The 22,904-nt window shown below is 45.9% G+C and overlaps 1 protein-coding gene across 1 annotated transcript in view; it reads right to left on the reverse strand.

Annotated features, from left to right (window-relative positions):
* Positions 1–20,599, reverse strand: part of DNER (delta/notch like EGF repeat containing) — a 321,771-nt gene extending 301,172 nt beyond the window's left edge. The window contains exon 1 of the mRNA XM_065880805.1: positions 20,321–20,599. Coding sequence (XP_065736877.1) covers positions 20,321–20,599 — 279 coding nt within the window. The remainder of the gene's footprint in view (positions 1–20,320) is intronic.
* Positions 20,600–22,904: the final 2,305 nt, after the last annotated feature.

Below are 22,904 nucleotides of genomic sequence, written 5' to 3' on the forward strand. Positions count from 1 at the left end.
CAGGACAATAACGCAGAATCACCAATTTAATTTGATCGCTGCCAACCCTAACCCTGCTACACTTTTCAGGGAAGGCTTACTTTGTCTTGGAGCAGACCAACAGTAGTGCAAGAAACCAAACCAAGCTCTCAATCAAGAAAGCAGAGGAAAGGTGATATTCCAGAAGGGAAAGGAACACAAACATGTGCTATGGGACCTCCACAAATAACCCGGCCAGCGGCCCTGGACCACAGGTGCCCATCAGAATCGCCTAGGGGGCTCCTTTGTTAATACGCCACTCAGACAGCACCCCCGGTGATTCTGATGTAATAGGTCTGGAGAAGGGCCCAGGCATCTGCATTTTTCAAGCTCCCCTAGGGATTTCCCTGGTGGTCCAGTGGCTAAGACTCTTGTGCTCCCAATGCAGGGGGCCCAGGTTCGATCCCTGGTCAAGGAACTAGATCCCACACGCCTCAGCTGAGAGTTCACGCGCCGCAACTAAAGATTTCGCACGCAGCAACGAAGATCCCACGTGCCGCAACTAAACCCAGTGCAGCCAAATAAATAAATAAATATTTTAAAAATAGATAAATAAATAAAGCTCTGCTAGCGCTCACCCAATATGTAGCCAGGGTTGAGGACCACTGATGGGGGGTGGCGGGGGGCAGGATGCTTTTCCCCTTTCGCCTATAAAGCAAAATATGCCTTACGGATGTCTCTTTCTGAGTCTCAAGGGATGACAGACCTTTGCTCTTCTTTGGACAAATCATTCAACCTCCTTGATTCTGCTTTCCCATCTGCCTGATAACAGCCAGGTGCAGAGAACGCATCTACTTCATCTCGGTTTGCCCAGTGCCAGGGCCTGGATGGAACCAGAGTTTGATGAAATGTTTATCGTTGAAGTGAGTGAAGCTCATTCTCTTTCAGTAAACTTTTTTACTTTTATACAGTACTTTCAGATTCACAGAAAAGTTGTAAAGAGAGTACGCAGAGTTACCATACAACCCATAATTCGTTTCTCTTATTACTAATATCTGACATTAGTTTGGTACGTTTCTCATAATTAATGAACCAATATTGACACATTATTACCAACTAAAGTCCATTCTTTATTCAGGTTTCCTTAGATTTTTCCTAATGTCCTTCTTCTGTTACAGGACCCCATATTACAGGTAGCCTTTATGGCTTCTCAGGCTCTTCTTGGCGGTGATAGATTCTTTCCCAGGCTTTCCTTGTTTTTGATGACCTTGACAATTTTGAGGAGTAACAGGTATTTTGTAGAATGTCCCTCAATTAGGACTTATCTGCCATTTTTCTTATGATTAGACTGGGATTATGGATTTGGGGAGAAGAAAACCACAGAGGTAAAGTGCCATTTTTATCACGTCATGTCAAGGGTACATGCTATGAACATGACTTATTATTTCTGATGTTGACCTTGATTACTTGGCAGAGTACCCGTCTGGTTGCTCTTAAGATCACTCTTTCCCCCCGCTTTGCACACTATATTCTTTGAGAGGAGGTCACTACACACAGTCCACAGTTAAGGAAGGGGAGTTAGGCTCCCTCCTTAGGTAAGAGTATATCCACAGATTACCTGAGATTCTTCCACACAGGAGAGTTGTCTATTCTCTTCCATCGACTGATTGATTGACTGACTGGCAATCCTCTTTTCTAGTCAGCTGTGTGAACATCTCTCCTACAAAACGATAAACTCTCTCTATATCCTAATAAGTGGCCAAACCAGAACCTGGGCTCTTCTGATTCCAAGTCTCACGCCTCCTACTATTGATGTATCAACCACTGAACTATTCCAGTCCCTGAAATAATCACTTTTGCTTCAGAGTCCATCAACTAATCAGGAAACTTTAGCTCGTTATCACCTGTGATCGTTTTTATCAATTTAAATATCTGTGTCATCAAGATGAAATGCGTATCAGCTAAACAATTCTGAACAGCTCTAGAATACCAGATATTGAAACACATACACATTTTCTAAAACTGTCTCTGTGCCTGTGTGTGTGCGTGTGTGTGTGCGTCTGTGTGCAAGGGTGGGTGTAGAAACACCTATTACAATATTTTGATCCATATACGTTCTCCAGTGTAAGGTATTAAAATCACTTAAAAGAAGGACGATAGAGACTAATATGGCAACAGGCACCATAAAGAGTGCCCCTCCAGGAAGTGTCGAGGAGACAGATCAATGGATGCAAAGAGGCAGATGGAAGGAATTCATTTTTGGCGAAACACCATTCAAATATGAAGAATAGGCATAAAGAGAAAGGCAACAGACATATTGGGAATCTGCTGACTTCATTCTCAACAGCTATTACCCCTTGTTTTGAGAATAGTATCACAATTTCCTTAAGAAAAGCCTTCCTTCCAATCTTGGACCCCAAGGTTTAACTGGGATTAGTCCTGCTGGACACATGACCCAAGCCTGGCCAATCAGCAGAATCCACCCCACCCCCCGAGCCACAATGATTGGTTCAGAGACACACACACACACGACCCACATCAATCAACTAGAGCTAATCTCAGGACTTTCCAGAGCAACTGGAAAAAGAGGCTCTCTGTTCCATTGGGGTTGCTGGCAGTAAGGATGGTGTGAGCCTGGAGCTGCCAGAGGTCACCATCTGGGGATCTGAGAATAAAGCCAATGGGGAGGAAAGTGGGGCTGAGAGATGGAGAGACTCGTGACCCAGGTGATATTATGTGAGCCCCTGACACCACAGTGTCTATACTTTTTAGTCTTGTGAACCTACAGATTTCCTTCTTGTTTAAGCTAATTGAATTGAGTTTTCTGTCGCCTGCAACCCAAGGAGTTCTAATTAATACCTACAGGTGTGGAAGAACCCTGATCTGGCCTGGTTTTCAAACCTCTCTCATCTTCATTTTCTCATTCATAAGATAAGAACGTCAGACACAGCTTAATCACTAAAGTCCTTATAGGACTTTATAGTGCTTGATGCATTCCTATTTAAGACACTACATGTCTACTTAATAAAAACTCAAATACTCCATTGTATTTCTGGTCTGTTCACACTCATACAAACACACAAAATTCACAATCGTCTTAAAATTAGTACTTCTATTGGGTTTTAGCTGTGGTCAACCAAATTACTGAGCTTTGTATCACAAGTGAGTATGCAAGTTAATTACTATTTTAATAAAACTCATTTGATTTTTAGAGGTTCTCTATATGTTAAAATAAAAAATTATACTTTGAACAGTTATCTCTGAAGGTGTTGGGCAAAAGCATTAAGCCATGCAGGAAAACTGTTTCTGATCCAGATGAAAATGGTTTTACGTTATGAGTCCGTCTTAAAACAATGGCCTGCCTATCTAAGGGTGTCCCTTAATTGCTAAAAAATAAAATGATGCAATGATGACAGTTAATATTTCACCATTCTAACCATTCTGCATAGTCTTCATCTGAACGGGATGTATTTCAGAACTGAGCTCAGCATCACGTATAATGAATTTTTCTTATACATTACAGGATGAGCAGACAGCTGTGATAATGTGAAGAAAGAACCACATTTGTAGACAGGGGACTCCACCTGCTGTATGACCTTGGTAAGTCACCAAGAACCCCTGTCCCCTCCAGTCTCCTCACCTATCAAACCAAGGAAATGCCTCCTCCAAAAAAACGTGAAGATTAAAAATACATAATATAGAGGAAGGAACCTCAAACACATCCAGGCACATAAGTAACTGAATTTGAATCTGAATGGCCGTAAGAACGTTCATGTTGTAAGTCCCCACCCACACCCGCCGGAGGACTGTCCTTGTTGTTCGGAATGTCTGAGCTTAAATACTTTGGTGAAGAGAGCCCTGGATGGGGAGTCAGCAATATTCAGCTCCTGACCCTGACATTCATCTCTTTGGCCTTCACTTTCTTCTACAAAGTTAGACAAATGGCCAAGATGAATTCTACGATGATTCTAAGCTTTAAAAGTCTACAAAATGTGTTGCCATCTGTTGGTTCGCAAGCTCGTGAGCTTCCAGGGTGAAATCTGATACTGGCCCCCATACGGTGAGGACAAGCCAGACCCCTCTGGATTGGTAGATGGCAGATTTAATAAGCAAGGGGACTTATACATGTGGTATGTCCTGGGTGCCACAAGACAAAGAGATCTCTGCACCCGCCCGCCAGAATCTTAAATTTTACACAGAGGTTCAGTCATGTATTCAGTCCAGATGGTCTCAACAACGCATTGCTCTCTCAAGGCTACAGCCTTGAACGTGGCCCTCACTATGGGAATGGTGGGCAGAATGCACATTCTAAGGACAGGGCAGGGGTAAGGAACCACTGACTGCCCGGGTTGAACTGGTGGGTCAACTAGCAGTCAATGGCCTCCTCCAACACAATTTTAATCAGTGCTAAGTGACCGCCAGTGAAAGGATGAGTTCCTCAGATTATTAACCTTGCTTTGAAAAGAATGCCACCTCCTCCACTCTCCCAGCATTCTATAAAAATGTGTCTCAGTGTCAGACTGTGATTAGGACAAGCCTGGAAGATTTCAAGTCATGGGAATGGAGGGATGAATGGGAAGCAGGAGTTCACGCTGAGCCCCTGACCGGAGGATTCAGTTTGTTTTATGAGCTTCTCTGGGCCACAGACTATCCAGAGTTGCCGGGACTGTCAGCTCCCTGAAGGCAGTTTGTCTGGGGGAGAAGCCTGTGCATTAGGGGCCATACTGAGCTCATAAAACACCCAATTCCCACTCTTTTCTAAACCACACTGCCCCCAATCCCATTCCCTGAGGACATTACCCAGGTTCAGGTTGTAGGAACCAAGTAGCCTGGGGGTGGTTGCTAAGCAACAAGTGATCTCCGGGGCCTGCAGTCCTGCCGGCCCATCATCAAGTGCAGGGGGTCCCACCTCCCCATCCACTCAGATTCCTCATTTATACTGAGCTCATTAAAAACTAGCAATATACGTGCTCTCCAGAAACCTACAGGAGCTACTTCCTTAACAAACAAATGTGCTCCCACCGTGATAACTGGGGAGGCTCCACGTTGCCTTGTGATGTATTCAATGTGCCTGATGGGTGCCAGGGCCTAGGAGAAGGGGACTGCCTAGGATACCTGAAGGTCATCCACCAGATGCCAAGACCTTTCTCAAGCTGTATGTGGCTAACTTATGATCCAGATGGCCTTGCATTATTGTTTTTTCCATTTTCTGGCCTCAGTTTTCTCCTCAGTGAAATGAAGCAACTGGACCAATAACATCTAGGGCCACTTATTCATCGTGGCTCAGGTGCCCCTGGCCAGCTCTCTATTTCTCCCAAAGGAGCTCAGCAGACAACAGGCACTGGAATGAGGGATGAATCACTGGGATGGACAGGCAGTGCTTGGGGCCCAGGCTCAGCCAGAGGACAGAGCTCTCCAGTGCACAGGCCTTCCTGGGAGGGAGCCACGGGACACTGGGCTCTTTCAAGAGACAATGGAGCTGGGCAAGCAGAGTGTCATGAGAACTGGGGCCACAGATCAGGACAGGAATGGAGTATCTGGGATGCTGTGTGCCCGGGCAAGGACAGAAGCAAGAAGACATCAATCTGGGATATGAGCAGAGGCTGCAAGTAACCACCCCGGGGAGGATCCTGGGCTCAGCCTGTATAAGAAGGTAACACAGATGGAAATGCACTTGTCAGTTCCTTGAAAAGTTAAATATAGAATTGAAATATATTCCTAGATATAGACCCAAAAGAACTAAAAACAGGTACTCAAACAATTACTTGTACAGGCATGTTCATAGCAGCACGAGTCACAATAGCCAAAAGGCAGAAACAACCCAAACGTCCAGCAACTGATGATCAGACAAATAAAGTGTCATAGAATGCAACGGAATAGCATTCAGTCATAAAAAGGAATGAAGTGCCGATACATGCTACAATGTGGAAGAATCAAAAACATTATGCTAAGTGACGACAAGCCACACACCAAAGGTCAGATATCGTATGATTCCATTTATATGAAATATCAAGAATAGGTAAATCCATAGAGACAGAATGCAGATTGGTGGTCGCTAGGGACTGGGCAGAATGGGCAGCAACTGATTAATGGGTACAACCCTGTTAGGGTGACGAAAATGTTCTGTAACTAGAGAAATGTTGAGTCCACAACATTGTGGATGTACTAAATGCCACTGAATTGTTCACCCAAAAATGGTTACGTTTCTATCATGTGAATTTGCCTCGATAAAAACAATTTTTTAAGACATCACACACCCTTGGAAATACCTGGGATGGTGTACGATACAGGCACTCTACGATTATGAAAAACCACGGGACACATCAGGACTTTACTACCTCTCTACGGCGATACACCCAACGACCACTGATGTGCCTTTCTATGCCTTTAGGTTCTTTCTAATGCACTGTGGTCAGAGCCCTAAGAATAGAATGCTAGAACTCTCCAGTAAATAGGCTTCTTTCCAGGTTTCTGTTTAGGCGTTTATATCAAGAGGCAAGCAGCTGTTCATTTGGAGTCTCCACCAAGGAAGCAGATCTGTTGGGGAACCCAGACAAGAATAAAGACTCTCTTTTCTGGGAAAGAAGATCCATCTTTGCTGAGGAGGCTATTTTCAAGGGATCCACATAGAAAAGGAAGGGAGAGGAGAGGCAGGCAGCCCAACGGCACTGTCCCCGTCAAAAGCCTTGTCACCTAAAAGGAAAAAGTGTTAAATATATAACATGAAATTAAAGTATAAGGGAATCTGCATTTTGTTGAATATTAAGATGAGTCTTTTCTGCCCAAGCCTGGATGGAGAACACTTCTTGAAATCAGAACATTACAACATCAAGAACTTCTAAGAAATACTCTATTATCCAATAATGGCCATTAAAATTAACTTGGTGATTTTAACAAAATACTAAGAAACCCATGCCAACTATTAAAGGGGAAGTGTGCTGAGCAGTTCTTTCAAAAAAATAAATGAAGCATCTTAATGCTTGCAGTGTTTCAGCTTCAAAAAAGTCAAGACAAGTAACAAGTATTTAAACATGATCTAGAAAATCTATGCTAGCCCTTCTTAAAATAGACATAAACTGGGGCTATGTTTAATTATACATTCTAAAAAGGCAATAGGATCAGTCCTATCGACATAAATCTTGGCCAAAACGGAGTTCTTTAAAAGCAAACTCCTGGTTCAAATTGGGTAATTCTCAAAATATTGTACAATGTAGTACTGGTATCAAACATTAGAATTCTAATGAAAATTTAGTGACCACCCCATGGATGAGTTTGGCTAAATAAAAACCAAAACTTATAAGCTTCTAAAGGGCAAAACAATGACTATAAGCAGAGTCAAAAGAAAAAAGATAAATAGGGAAAAAATATTAATAACACAAAGGACAAAGGACTAATTTTCTCACTAACCATGTGCTATGGGAGAACAATTTTTTTTTTTTACCACACCAGGCAGCGTGCAGGATCACAGCTCCCCAACCGGGGATCAAACCCATGCCCCCCTGCACTGGGAGCACAGAGTCTTAACCACTGAAACCCCAGGGCGGTCCCACAGCAGATCAGTTTAGAAACTGAACAACCCAAACGGAAATTGAATAGGCAATTCATTAAAAAATGTTCTCCTTCATTCATAATTTTTAAAATGCAAAGAGAACCACTGAGATACCATGTTTTACCTATCAGTTAACACACAAAAATAAAATCTGAGATACCAGTATTAACAAAAACGTGGGTGAACAGGCATTCTCAAATGCTGTTAGCAAATAAGCAAAACTGTTCAATCTTTTTGGATGGCAACTTAGCAATATTTACTAGAATGTTTAATGTATGCAACTTTTGACATACATATATATACACATATGTCATTGAATATCATTACATACATACATATATAGTCACTGCAACATCATTTATAATGGAAAAATGGAAATAGCGTATTTCAGTAAAGACTGGATACATAAATATTCACATAATGGAATACTATTCAGCCATCAAAAAGAACGAGTTTGCTTTCTGTTTTAAGATATAGTAAGATGTTCATAGTAGATTAAGAAAAAATTTGCAAAACAGTATGCACAAGATGATTTCATCTTTATATAAAATAGTTGCATGGATATATGAGTATTTACATACGCTTCACATATGTTTATATGTACAGAGAGGAAAATGTAAAGAAAGCTACACACCAAAATGTGAACAATGACTACTGCAGAGGCATGAGATTAGCAGAAGAGGGGGAGAAAGGGTAAGATAAGTTTACCAGTAGGCCTTAGTCACTATATTTTTATAGGTTTTTAATGTCCTAACACAGTTTGATGGTTGCCCTTAAAAGGGCCCAAGAAGATGTAAAACTATGAGCTAAATTATTATCTTAAATGCAAGCTAATAAAATTTGCCTTGTGTAACTATTTGGCAAGAATTTAAATTGCCATTGAGAAGCCCGTTAGAGCAAAGCTGGTAATCAGAGCAGGGATTAGTTAGGCTTTTTGGGTAAGGTTGCCAGATTTAGCAAATTAAACATAAAGAACTCCCAGTTAAATTTGAATTTCAGAAAAACAGTGTGCAATATTTGGGACACAGAAAACAAAATTCATTTTTTATCTGAAATTCAAATTTAACTGAGCATCCTGTATTTTAGCTGGCACCCCTATTTGGGGGCTACTTCATGGTCCCAGGCTGGCTCTTGGTACATACTTTCGTCCCTGCCCAGAAGTTTCTCATGTATTTAGCTAGCTGCTTCATCCTCTGTACTAGTAGTTATTTTATTGGTGGAAGACTTCTTCAAGAATCTAATGAAACTTGAGAGCCATTCCCCAGGAGAACAAATACGTACAAAAGGTGGCATCTTGGGACATCCCTGGTGGCGCAGTGGTTAAGAATCCGCCTGCCAATGCAGGGAACACGGGTTCAAGCCCTGGTCCGGGAACAGATCTCACATGCTGAGGAGCAACTAAGCCCATGTGCCACAACTACCACACCTGTGCTCTAAAGCCCACAAGCCACAACTACTGAGCCCACATGCCACAACTACTGAAGCCCGCGTGCCTAGTGCCTGCGCTCCACAACAAGAGAAGCCACCGCAATGAGAAGCCCACGCACCACAATGAAGAACAGCCCCTGCTCGCCACAACTAGAGAAAGCCTGCACGCAACAACAAAGACCCAATGTAGCCAAAAATAAATAAATAAATTTATTTTTTAAAAAAAAGTTGGCATCTCAGGACATCTGTATACTCTTGAAACCACCCGTAGATTCCAGGTTAAGAACCCTAATTTCTATCTAGATGTGACGTGCTATCCTGATTCTTGGAATTCCATGTCACCTCAACAAATTTAAAGGACTCACACAACCTGATTTCAAGACTTACTCTAAAACAACAGTAATCTAGGTCGTATGGAATTGGTGAAAGGATAGATATATAAAGTCAATGGAATGGAATAAAACAGACCCACATACGTATAGCTGAACAATTTTCAACAAAGGTGCCAAGATAATTCAGCGGAGATGGACAATCTTGTCAACAAATATTTCTGGAACAACTGGATATCCATATGCCAAAAAAATGAATAAAAACTACTCATACACTGCACCACATACAAATACAAATATTATCTCTAAATGGGTCAAAGACTTAAATGTAACACCTAAAACAATACAATTCCAGAAGAAAATATAGGAGAAATTTTTTGTGACCTTGGATTAAGCAAAGATTTCTTAGAGAGGACACAAAAAAGCACACACCATAAAAGAAAAAAATGGATAAATTAGACTTCACCAGTATTAAAAACCTGCCCTTCAAAAGACACTGTCAAGAAAATAAAAAGACAAGCCACAATTTGGGAGAAAATATTTGCAAGTCACATATGTTATAAAGGATGTACATCCAAAATCTAGAAAGAACTCTCATAACTCATTTGAACCAAACACTTCATCAAAAAAAAAAAAAGGTATGGATGGCCAATAGCACATAAAAAAATGCTCAGTATCATCTATTGTTACGAAAATGCAAATTAACACTGCAATGTGATGCCACTATACACCTATTACAATAGCTAAAATCTAAATCACCAGCAATACCAAAAACTGACAAGGATGCAAGCAACTGGAACTCTCATTTAATCCTGATTGGGATGCAAAATGACATAGTCATCCTGGGAAACAGCTTGGCAACTTCTTATAACGTTTAACATGCACTTACGCATGACCCAGCAATCCCACTCCTAGGTACTTACTAAAGAGAAATGAAAACATGTACACTTCAAGACCTGTACATGGACGTTTTACTCATAATCAGCAAAAACTGGAAACCACCCAAATGTCATGAATCGGTGAAAGGATAAATGAAATTGCGGTATATCCGTACAATGGAATACTACTCAGCAATAAAAAGAAATTATTGATGCATGCAACCTCAGAAGTATTACACTAATAGAAGCAGCACACATGTTGTGTGGTTTAATTTATATGATATTCTGGAAACTGCAAAACTGTAAGGACAGAAATCAGACCAGCAGAGGCCAGGGGCTGGGCCTGGGGAGAGGGTTTACTACAAAGGGGCATGAGGAAATTTATGGAGGTGATGAGCTATTCTATAACCTAATTGTGGTGACAGTTACACAACTATATTTCAAAAATCATAGAACTGAAGACTTAAAGGGGTGAATTTTACTGTATATCAATTATACCTTAATTTTTGAAAGAGACTGAAAATCCTTTGTGTAAGGAGTAAACAGGAAGGTCAGTTTGAAGTTAGAGAGTTTGGTTTTCTTTTCATATTTTCTAGAAAAAATGTTCCCTGTCTTGGGTAATATACTGAAGATATACTTAACATTTTTCCCATTCTAATACATTTCACTTTGCTTAAAAATTAAGGATGGGATTTTGCTCCAAATAACATATTTTGGAAATCTGACCTGAACACTGTCAGAGACTGTCAATCATCCTTACTGGGCTGTCCTTCCACTGGGCAGATATCAGCCCATTTACTACAGACTCTGGGGTTCTGATTTCCCATGGAAAAGAGGGACTAGATCCTTTCCATCTCAGGTAATCACTTCCACCACAAAATGCCTTCCCTAAAGGAGTTTCAATCTGCCTCTGAAACCCAAAAGTAATTACAAATGCTCCTTTAAATTAATTACAAGCAGCAGATAATTGTCAGCATTGGAATTCTAAAGGATGTGCCAGCTTTCAGGAACCCTTAGCAAAAGATAGCAGACATTTCTCTTTCCAAGCGCCTTTCCTTTTCAAGCGCCTTTCCTTTAAGTACACTTATTTCATTGCACAAATCCTCACTCTTTTTCAAAAGCCCTATGCCATTTCTCTCTCTTAAGAAAGAAAAACCTTAACGTTACACAAACCCAAAGCATCCCTGCAGAAACTGAAACTGCCAGGACTGGCACCGCTACCAATTTTTCCTCTGGTTCCCCTCCAGCACTCACTTTGAAAGTCACAAACAAGGAGCAGTTTGAGGCAAATGCAGTGTAATAATAGCAAAAACATTATACTTGAAGCCCCAACGCTGGCGCCCAGCTCTCCAATGCTGTCACCGAGCTGTATGACCCCAGGCAAGTTTCCTTAGCCATGAAATGGAGAGTGGTATCCACTTTTACAGAAATAGCAGTTCGTATGCACAGAGGGCCAACTCTGTGCCAGGGGGATTACGAGCTACTCTGTTCATCCTTCCAAACATCCTACGAATGAATGAGGAATTGAGGTTAAGAAAGCTAATAAGCTCCTAAGAAGCAAGAAGGACAAACAATAACAAAAAGTTTGCAAATATAAGTAAATATAAGTAGACATTTCAGCATAATAATATTACAATTGTTGAATTTGTGTTTTATAAAATCGGTCATGATTAAATTTTGAACAATTAAAAAAAAGCGGGGGGGCTTCCTTGGTGGCACAGTGGTTAAGAATCCACCTGCCAATGAAGGGGACATGGGTTCAAGCCCTGGTCCGGGAAGATCCCACACGCCGTGGAGCAACTAAGCCCGTGTGCCACAGCTACTGAGCCTGCACTCTAGAGCCCACAAGCCACAACTACTGAAGCTGACGCACCACAACTACTGAAGCCCGTGGGCCTAGGGCCCGTGCTCCGCAACAAGAGAAGCCACCGCAATGAGAAGCCCGCACACCGCAATGAAGAGTAGCCCCTGCTCGCCACAACTAGAGAAAGCTTGCGTGAAGCAACAAAGATCCAATGCAGCCAAAAATGAATAAAAATAACAAAAAAAAAAAGGTAATAAGCTTGTAGTGACCAAGTGCGGATTCTAAACCTCTAAATTCACACCCCAAACACCTACAGCAAGTGTTTCCTTTCCCTACCACACACGCCTCCCTGGAAGTAAACTAACTTCAGTGTCCAAACATATTAAACAAGGTCTGATGTACAATGAAAAGTTAAAGTCTGCCCAGGATGACTCTTGAGATGGAAGACAAGGGCTCTGTTTATCCGTTGGTATATCTCCCACTGCATCCAGCCTTAGTGGCTGGCCCTAGAGCCTGGCTATAGACACCCCTGGAGAAGAAAGGACAGAGTGAGGATAAGGGAAGGGGAAGGGGGAGCAGCCTTTATTTAGCTCAGTCAAATAAAAACGGAAGAATAAATTCTTTCCACCAACGTTTACGGAAACATTCAGCCAACCTCTTCCTTTGTCACGGGCCAGATAAATATTTTCAGCTTTACAATCCATAGTCTGTTGCAACTGCTCTACTCTGCTGGTGGAGCCCACCAGCAGATACTACTTAAACGAATGGGCGTGGCTGTGTTCCATAAAGCCTGATTGAATTTCAATTTGAAATTTGAATTTGAAAAAAGGAATTTGAATTTCATATCATTTTCATGTGTCCCAAACTCTGATTCTTATTTTGATTTGTTTCCAACCATTTTAAAATGTTAAAACCATTCTTGGCTGGTTGCCTGTCTGCTGTCCGGTGCCTGATGCTCCTGTAATCCTGAAGCTTACAGCCCTGTCAGGGGTCCTGCTCTGCCCTCACTCATCCTGGGGAGCAGGGAGGGGTGACTTAGAGAAGACCCTACTCTTTTTTTTTTTTTTTTTTTTTGCGGTACGCGGGCCTCTCACTGCTGTGGCCTCTCCCGTTGCGAAGCACAGGCTCCGGACGCGCAAGCTCAGCGTCCATGGCTCACGGGCCCAGCCGCTCCGCGGCATGTGGGATCTTCCCGGACCGGGTCACGAACCCGCGTCCCCTGCATCGGCAGGCGGACTCTCAACCACTGCGCCACCAGGGAAGCCCAGCCCCCTCCTCTTAAAGACAACTGCACTAAGACTCACAGTATGAGTGTTGACCGAAGACAGGTCAGTGTTCGAATGAAGCAATGAATGATTCCACAAAAGGCTAGGTGGCCAGCGCATGCTCAGTCCACATTGTTCTCTTACTGTTTTTGACACCCACCTGGTAAGGGGGGTACAGAGGAGGAACTAACAGAAGTGAATGCTGTAGGGAGTCAGCAGCAAAATCCCAGTTTTCTAGCATCTGATACATCACAACCAAAGAAATGAATCTCCACTGGTGGAATTTTAGTCTCTTTGGAAAACGGGTAAGAAAGAAAGATATTTTTTTTTGGTCCAAGGGAAAAACATGAAATAAACGAGTCCTCTTACAGATACGCACAATGGATACCTTTTAGTAGGTGTCTCCTCTTGGCCAGTCACTGGACTAGATACTTTTCTAAACCACAAAAACCTTCAAGGTTGACATCAGGGTCCCATTTTCACAGATGAGGGAACCACGCTGCAGAAAAACTAATTACTTCCCCGAGGACACTCAGAGTCCACCCTAGGTCTGATTCCCACATCTGGACTCAACACTGCATCACATACCACCTTCGTGGAGACTTCAAGTCCACTTTGAGATGCAAAATCTTTGCCATTGGAGGAAAGTGTGGGCCAGAAATTCCAGGCTCTGGATGCTCTTGGATGAGAAGGGCCAAGAGCGTGTGGGACTGTATTCTTTTTCTCTGCCACAGGCTACATGTTGGGCAGGCTGTCAGGGGAGATGACCAGAGTCTAGCGGGGGCTTCCCTACCCTGGTCCTACAGTAGAATTACTTGGAGGACATTTAAAAATCACAGGTGCCCAGGCCCCACCAATTAAGTCAGAACCTGGGGGATGTGGGACAGTGGGACGCAGGCACTCATTTTTGTTAAAGCTCCTGCGGGACTCTACAGGCAGCCAGGGTTCGGCACCAGTGTAGGTGAAGGAGGAAGGAGGAAATATAAAGAAATTCTATCCACAAACTTTACTGTGCTGTTGGACTTTCTGTCTGGGGGGCAAGACTCTATAGTCCCTGCCTCTGGGTTGGGCAGCGCTGACCACAACTGCCTCCTGGATCGGTAAGAAGATCTAAAAATACAGCTCAGCCATTCGGTTTTCTGACTCAAATACCCTTCGGCCTCAGATAGGTTTTCTTTCCTGTCTGATGCCTGGAATGAGGGCATAAACAAAAGCATTTTGGATGGTACCGTGTCACATGAGAAGCTTAAGCAAAGAAGCTGAAGACAGAAATGTGTTTTCGTCAGGTGGCCAAACTGAGAAAAATGATGTTTCCTAAGAATTCATCAGATAAACTAAATAAGAAAATCACTCCATTTTCATAATACCAAGGAAAACAACTGTTTCTTTCCTTTATTAAAAGTGTTCAAAGGATTCTGATGAGCTTCCTTCATTTATTTCAAAAGAAAACAAAGTCACTGAGAATTTTCTGAGAAACTATTTGTCTATTTCAGAATAAAAAGAACTATATACATTTATCAAAATTTCAGTACAATGAATTTTTTCATTTTTAAAACTGATCTTGTAGCATAACTCATCCTAGTAGGGAGAAAAAGCTGGGTCTGTTCGTTGAAGGAAAACAATCACGGGCACTGAATAGACTGGTGTAATCATATCTTATATGAGAAACAGATAATCCTTTTCCTGGTAGTATACCTTGTATTTGTGCAACATTTTACTTTTTTTCAAAATGTTTTAAATTCATTCTCCCATCCTCCTTTATATTTATCGAAAAAAATTTCACAATGTCCCCTTTATTAATTGCATCTTTTCTAAAAAGAAAATAAGACAAGCGTTCTGGTCCATTTTGGAGATATGAACACTGAAGTCCAGGGATGTTCGATTGCTCTCCCAAGGTCACAAAAAGTTAGTAGAAAAGCCAGAGAAAGAAGCAACGTCTCTTGACAGCTAATATAGGAGATTTTGCACGTATCACAATGTGAGTTTGTGTGGGTATGCGTGTGTGTGCATATGTGCAAAAAGTCCAGCAGAGAAGGCTGAAGCTGTGCAAAGAGCTAGAATTCTTTCTTGTTGTTTGTTAGCAAACTTCACTCAAAATGGATTCATCTGAAGCAGAACCATTGTTTCAAGTTCCATGTTAAATCAAAGAGAGGGTTGTAGAATCAGCTTAGTGGGTAAAACTACATAAAAAGCAGCTACACAAGCCCCTGTTTCCTCCAAGTGCAGAAACTGACACATTTTCATTCTAATCCCAAAGGATAAGATTCCTAGAGAACATGAAGAAACAAACAGGTGTCTGACTGCTTGAATATCTGGCAAAGAATTAATTCATTAAAAAAGCTGGATTAAAACAAAATAATACAAATAATACAAATTTAAATCATCTCTACCTTCGATGGAAGGCCCAATGGAAGGGAGGAGTTCCTGTACCACTCACCCGGAAAGAAAAATTGGTCCAGCAGCTGCCACCTCTGATACCTGCCTGCTTCCCCAAATGAAACAGAAAGGCAAGAACAGCAGCCTCAATTTTTTTTAATTTGAAGTTTGAAGTTTTTTCAAACCCATCAGAAATACTTATGTTTCTTTTATGTAGTGTCCATATGCTTGTCATCACGGTAAAAATAACTTCAGCCAGGACCTACAATTCTAACTCTGAGTGAAGGTCTTGCTTGGTGGGTAGCATAAGGGGAATTTGCTGTGTCTTTATCAGGCTTTTCACTCCAGCTGGGCACAGCCATCAAACTGTGTTTCAGAGCAAAACCAGGTGTTTTAAAGCAAACCCAGCCGCAGAAATCACTCCATCCCTTTTTTTACTGGTAAGACTCAAAGAGGTTAGAGCGCTAATTTAAGGTCACACAGCTAAAAATAACAGGGCCAGGACTGGACTTTCATCTCCACACCATTCGGACTCTACAGCTCTACATCAAGCCAGCTAACTGGTTCAAATCCCACACTGACTTAACAGGGTGACCTTGGGCCTCTCATTTAACTTTTCTGCACTTCATCTAAATAATGGGGATGGTTACAGCACCCAGCTCATAGGACACCGTGAGGATTGGGGAACTATATCTGTAAAGCCTCTGAAACATTGCTGGCACGTGGCAAGTGCTTGAGAAAAGAGTTAGCAATCACCATCATCACAGTCATCATTGTCATCATTTCTCTGTAGGCTAGATTTCCATATACATTTTTATTTTTTTACCATCTTTATTGGAGTATAATTGCTTTACAATGGTGTGTTAGTTTCTGCTTTATAACAAAGTGAATCAGCTATACATATACATATGTCCCCATATCTCTTCCCTCTTGCATATACATTTTTAGAATCCATTGAATGCTCATGATTTAATAGGTCTAAGTGTGTTAGAGGACTTAGAAAAGATGTATCTTAAGCATGAACAGGGGCTTGCACAGTTTGATCCTCTCACCAGCACCAAAGGAAAGAACACCTAGGCTTTCTAATCAGCTTGCCTCCATGTGGGCAGAAGGGGAAGAGGGACAGGTGTGGCTTAAAGGCTGTCAGCAGTCAAACATCAAAAAACAGAATCAGACTCTTCATCACCAACCTTGTGAGGTAGATCCCATCCTCGAAGATGGGAACCTGAGACTCGGTTTCGATCACCTGTCACAGCAGGTTCAAGGGCAGCAGCTCAGCTTCAAATGCACACATCCTCCTTCACACCACACAGTTCCCAGATTTTGTGAGTTCCTATCGCTGGGTGATACCAGAAGCACCGCCTGGACCCAGGGGCTTGCCCAAACACCAGCCAGCTGACCACACAAAAGCTGAAGACAGCCTTAATCCATTTTAATCCCAACTAGTGGTTCATGGTTTTCTTAATTTTAAACACATACTGAAAAAAGGAGGAGGAGGGGGTGGGAAGGAGAAGAGGGAGGAAGGGAGGAAGGAAGGAAGGAAGGAAGGAAGGAAGGAAGGAAGGAAGGAAGGGAGGGAGGGAGGGGGAGGGGGGAGGGGAGGGAGGGAGGAAGGGGGAGGGAGGGAGGGAGGAAGGGGGAGGGGAGGGAGGGAGGAAGGGGGAGGGGAGGGAGGGAGAGGGGAGGGAGGGGGAGGGGAGGGAGGGAGGAAGGGGAGGGGAGGGAGGGAGGGAGGGGGAGGGAGGGGGAGGGGAGGGAGGGAGGGAGGAAGGGGGAGGGAGGAAGGGAGGAAGGGGGAGGGGAGGGAGGGAGGGAGGAAGGGAGGAAGGGGGAGGGGAGGGAGGGAGGGAGGAAGGGAGGAAGGGGGAGGGGAGGGAGGGAGGGAGGGGGAGGGAGGGAGGAAGGGGGAGGGGAGGGAGGGAGGGAGGGAGGGGGAGGGAGGGAGGAAGGGGGAGGGGGAGGGAGGGAGGGAGGGGAGGGGGAGGGAGGGAGGAAGGGGGAGGGGAGGGAGGGAGGGAGGGGGAGGGGAGGGAGGGAGGGAGGGGGAGGGAGGGAGGAAGGGGGAGGGGGAGGGAGGGAGGAAGGGGGAGGGGGAGGGAGGGAGGGAGGGGAGGGGGAGGGAGGGAGGGAGGGGAGGGGGAGGGAGGGAGGGAGGGGAGGGGGAGGGAGGGGAGGGAGGGAGGGAGGGGGAGGGAGGGAGGGAGGGGGAGGGAGGGGGGAGGGAGGGGAGGGGAGGGAGGGAGGGAGGACTTCAGAGTTAGGTTCCAATGTTTTCATTGCTAACATTATCTTTGTAGTTGGGGGAGGGGTGACACTTGCTATCTACAGAATTCTCTTCACGTACAGGTAAAATTCCATTTTCAATTTACCCAGCGAGCATGCGATTCTGTTTCAGCAAGCACACTGTCTGCAACGGCTAACATCCATTTCCCTTATCTGTAATTGAGTATGTGTAAGGGGTTTTTTCCCCTCTGTTTAACTTCTCTATTGAGACTGCCTTTTTCTCCCCACAGAAAATGAGAGTCTCAAGTGTTAATGCAAGAACATGAAAGATTAAATTAAAATGATCAGGAATCAATTTTTTATGGGTGTACAAGGCTCTGAATCATCTCAGTTTAAGTTCTTCTGGGTAACCAAGCCAGAACCAGATCAGGTTCCAAATTTGCTCAGCTTTCCTGTTAGAATTAGTTACGCCAGCTCTCTTCAACTCGGAACTCCCAACCCAGTATTGCTTCTCCTCAGGTGGGCAGCATTCAGAGAGCTAAGACTGCCTCAGAAGGACCTAGAAGCCCGAATCTGTTTTGAACTAGTTAGTTCTGCAATATTTGTGTATTAGTTCATGACTCATTTCTGAATGAATACATTATATATCAAAACACTACTTAGGACAAAAAAAAATTTACGCTTCTCTGAGTCATCTCTAGGAAGCAATAAAGAGGTCTTCCCCTTTCCTGAAGATTTCTTCTATTTTTAGAATCACCAAAAAAAAAAAAAGTCTCAGAGTTGGGTTAAATCCCAAATTTCCAGTCTTTCTTCCCATTTACTTAAACTGATGTGCACTCTATCCTACCTTCTCCTGTCCATGTCTACTACGCTCTGAATCCAAATTGACTGTTTCTTTCAAGGACAGATTTCAGACATGTAAATATGAGAGTGGTTTGACAGGAGCATTCAGGCAACGCACTTCTCCAGTAAAAGTCATATAGATCATCAGTCAACAGGGGAGATTAGTAAGCAAGATTCTGTCCTAATGGTTCGTGCGGCTCCAGCAGGCATTTCCCCAAAGAGTCCTCATTCTCCAGATGAACTCCGCGGGCTCGTAGCGCGCTCTCATCATTACCCTACTCCTAATCGTCAGCATCATCTCCTTTGAGGGAATTAAAGCTTATTGGAACCAATTAACAAAGAAGAACACAACGTTGAAAAGATAGATTCAGCTTGATAATTTGCTACTACTGAGGAAAAACAGATTCTAGGAAATAGCAAAAATTGTCTGTCAAGGTCAAGTTTCTCAATCCCATTTAACTATATTAAAAAATACTGGCCTCTTACCCAAAGAAATAGAAGTGCATTTGAGCGTTTTCAAAGTAACTCTTGGGGCATTTTATCAAATTTATATGAAACAAACTCCTCCACTCCATATGTAAGAAAGAAAGCATCTGATCCCTTATACGTTCCACATTCACTTGGTTGAATTTGATAATTTCAGATAAATCCATCACTTGCCCTGCCCTGGAATAGAGACTTGGGGATTTTCTACCTGCACACACTGTGTGCCGAGTAGCCTACTGAAAATGTTGGTGTTAATAGGTTAGTAGGTTTCACCGAGCTTTTAACAAACTTGTAAGCCAGCCTTGTTTATTATCTGCCAAATTCTCCTGGAAATCCCAAATCCACGGTTAGCAGCTGGGCATCATCTCCCATCCCTAGCATGGCCCCACGCTTCCTTGAAGCTTCCCGGTGCCCAGCTCACTCCCTGGCTGCCTACCCCAAACATGCGCCTCCAGGAGCGTCCAGCAGGGAAGGCGACACAACAAGCCCAACTCGCAACGTCCCCTCCAATGCTTCCTGCTGCTCCAACACTCCTCCTAAGCTCAGAAAGGGCTGGTCGCAGGCCGCGGGTAGGCAGCTGACCTCTCGGCCTCCGGCGGCTTTGTTAGAGCCCTCAAGGGTGTTGGAAAGGAATGAAAATGCCCGACCCCTGGGCACGTAGCCCGCCACTCCCTGCCGCCCATACGGCTCACCCTCGACACACGCAGGATCCGGCGGGACAAGGAACGGGGGCCACCTGGACATGAACCCCGCCAGGGACGCTTGGAGCTGGTCCCTCTGCGCTGCCAGAACGGGTACCAAGACCCGGCTCTGGCGGAGTGTGGCTCGGCCCGGGCCGAGATGGGCGCGCCACTTGGCGGCTAATGGTCGTGCCAGGAGTACCAGAGCTAGCTAGCTAGGGTGGCTGCCAGGCCATGAGGCGGCGCGCTCCGAGAACCCCGGGCCGGCACGGCCGGAGTACCAGGGTGGGCAGAGAAGCGACACTTGCAAGGTCGGCCAGGGGTCCGCGTCCACGTGGGCCGAGAGGCCAGATCCATCCCCTACCCGAAGGGGGAAAAGCTCCTGTCAGGCACCCTGGAGCTCCGCACCGGGTAGCGCGCAGTGGCCGGCGGGGAGAGGCTGCGGGTCCCCGGCCCGCGCCCGCCGCCGAGCCCGCCGCCGCGCCCGCCGCGTCCACTCACCTGGCAGTTGGCGCCAGAGATCCCGGCGGGGCAGGTGCAGCTGTAGCCGGGGTCGCCGGCGGCGTCCGGGGACTGCGGGCCGGGCGCGGGGCGCGGGGTGCACACACCCCCGTTCCGGCAGGGCTGTGCGCCGCATGGCCCCGACACGGACAAGGACGCGGCAGGCACCGGGCTGGCCAGACAGCCGCTGCGGGGCCCCGCGCCGAGCAGCAGCAGCAGCAGCACGGCGGGCGCGGGCAGCAGCTGCGCACCGGGCGCCGGGGCGCGGCGGGGCAGCATGGCCGACGGAGCGGGCGCGGGAGCGGGAGCCGGGGCTGAGGCGCGGCGGCGGCCCTGGCGGCGGGAGCGGCGGTGCTGGCGTCGAGAACTGCTCCGCGGCGCCGGGCGCTTCCTGCAGCTGCGGGATCCGCGGTTCCCGGGGCAACGGCGGGCGGGGCTTGTGGGCGGGGCAAGCGGGGGCGGGGCGCCGGGCGTGCGTGGGAGGAGAGGGTCGTGAGGACCCTTCCCCCACGGGGAATTGAGCCAGGGGGAGCAGAAAGGCCGTCCGGGGCCCCCAGCCCAGAGGGATGCGGTCAGAGTCGTGGGTGTGTCCAAAAGAACCTCGAGAGGTCAGTGGTGGCGGCGCGGCCCCGGCGGGGAGCTAAGGCGAGGCTCGGGAGGGAAAGGGGGTGGAGGAGGTCAACGCAGGCGCGGGGAGGACTTTACGGGGCCTCCAGGTGCAGAGCAGCGCTGCGCCCGCCAAGGGCCGGACAGGGGCGGGCGGGGGCGCCGCGCCCGACTGGCAGGAACCGCCCTCGGCCTCTTGGCGCAGAATCTGCGAGATCGCAGGGGGCCCGGCCTCACTTCATTCCCCGGGGCTGCTCCCCCAGCTTTCACCACTTCCTCAGCACACACGGCCCTCCCCGCGCCGCCTCCAAACCCTGGCGCCCAGACACCCGCAGAGGAGCGGGACTGGCTAAGAAGTGACCTTGCGTCTGCGCAGCGCGCCCCGGGGCCCTTGTCCTTGGTGCTGACCGAGAGCTTCCCCTCTCGCGGGCCCTTCCCGGAGGGCGGAACCGGCCGCGCCGCTCAGAGGTGTCTGACTGTGGCGCGCGAGAGCTGAAAGAGGCCTCGGGATCAGAGTGTCTAACCCTGTTGCTGAACAGAGGAGGAAACTGAGGCCCAGACAGGCTGGACTGGACCCCAGTGGGTCACTTGACTGCCAGCCCAGAACAATGTCAGTTTTCTGAAAGAGCAGTTCAGAAGAGCAGGTTCGAGAAGGCACTGCTCGCGTTTACTATCGAGCTCTTCGTAGTTTGACAGCCAAGGAGGTCAGGCGCTGCTGAGGAAACGCAGCCCACCTCGTCCCCCCCCCCCCCACCTCCCCGACCTTTCACAGCCTCTGCTGTGTATAGGCTCCCAGGAACTGGTCACCCTGTCTTCAGGGTGGCCACGTGAGAGAAGAAAATGGGACCCTCTTGGATTAACAGTTTGGCAAATTTTCTAGGGCGCACAAATATAGTTTTGTAAAAGCTGGGCAAATAAGGTAGAGACTGCACATGAACCCAGCATGGAGGTGCCACAGACGAGCAGCCAGGGGCTGATAGAAAGTCTCCAGTGCAGACAGGAGCCAAACTACACAGCCTCTCCCAGTCTCGCTCAGACACAGGAGCAAGTGTCAGGCGTTTGTGCTTTAGGAGATGCCTAAAATCCATGTGGCCATCACAAGAAATCACTGAAACCCAGACAGATCTGCATGCAGCGGGGAAATTCATACCTCCAAGCGGACCCAAACAGTTATTACATTTCCCTCACACCTGCTGTCTTCTAGCCCAGACCTCCTCTTTTTAAAAAATCTCAATTTTGTGCCACACCAGCACCCTCTGCTGGTACTTGTCTCATCGATCAGGTGTTTCTTCCACTTTCTGTGCCCCTGGAGTGTGCATTTTCCTGAAACTAACTTTTCTTACCTTAAATCCTGGAATAATGGACAAGTGCTGCTCATGCCTTTCCATTAACACACACGCAACAAATGAAGCAACATGAAGTGTACGAAAGGTCGTGGGCTAATTAAAATCACACTTCTGTTTACTATGTTTTTGCCTAACCACCTCCCTTGTGGGTGAATTTCATATCACTTTGACATACGGAAGAACTAACAGTGGTTTTATTTTTTGGATGCTGATTTCTGAATTTTCCAGCTAATATTGAACTTTTAAAAATATATATATTCTCGGGCTTCCCTGGTGGCGCAGCGGTTGGGAGTCCGCCTGCCGATGCAGGGGACATGGGTTCGTGACCCGGTCCGGGAAGATCACACATGCCGCGGAGCGGCTGGGCCCGTGGACCATGGCCGCTGAGCCTGCGCGTCCGGAGCCTGTGCTCCGCAACGGGAGAGGCCACAACAGTGAGAGGCCCGCGTACCGCAAAAAAAAAAAAAAAAAAAAAAGGCGTATTATGAAAGAGACAATTCAAGACCATTTTTCTCCACGCTAAAAAGGAAGGCTAAATCTCCCAGCCCCCTTGGTTATAAGAGGAGCTATGTGATTAGTTCTGAACAATTGGACATGGCATTATGTGCCCTGGCTTCAAAACGTCCACACAG

Source organism: Phocoena phocoena, chromosome 7 (assembly GCF_963924675.1).
Source record: "Phocoena phocoena chromosome 7, mPhoPho1.1, whole genome shotgun sequence".
NCBI lineage: Eukaryota > Metazoa > Chordata > Mammalia > Artiodactyla > Phocoenidae > Phocoena > Phocoena phocoena.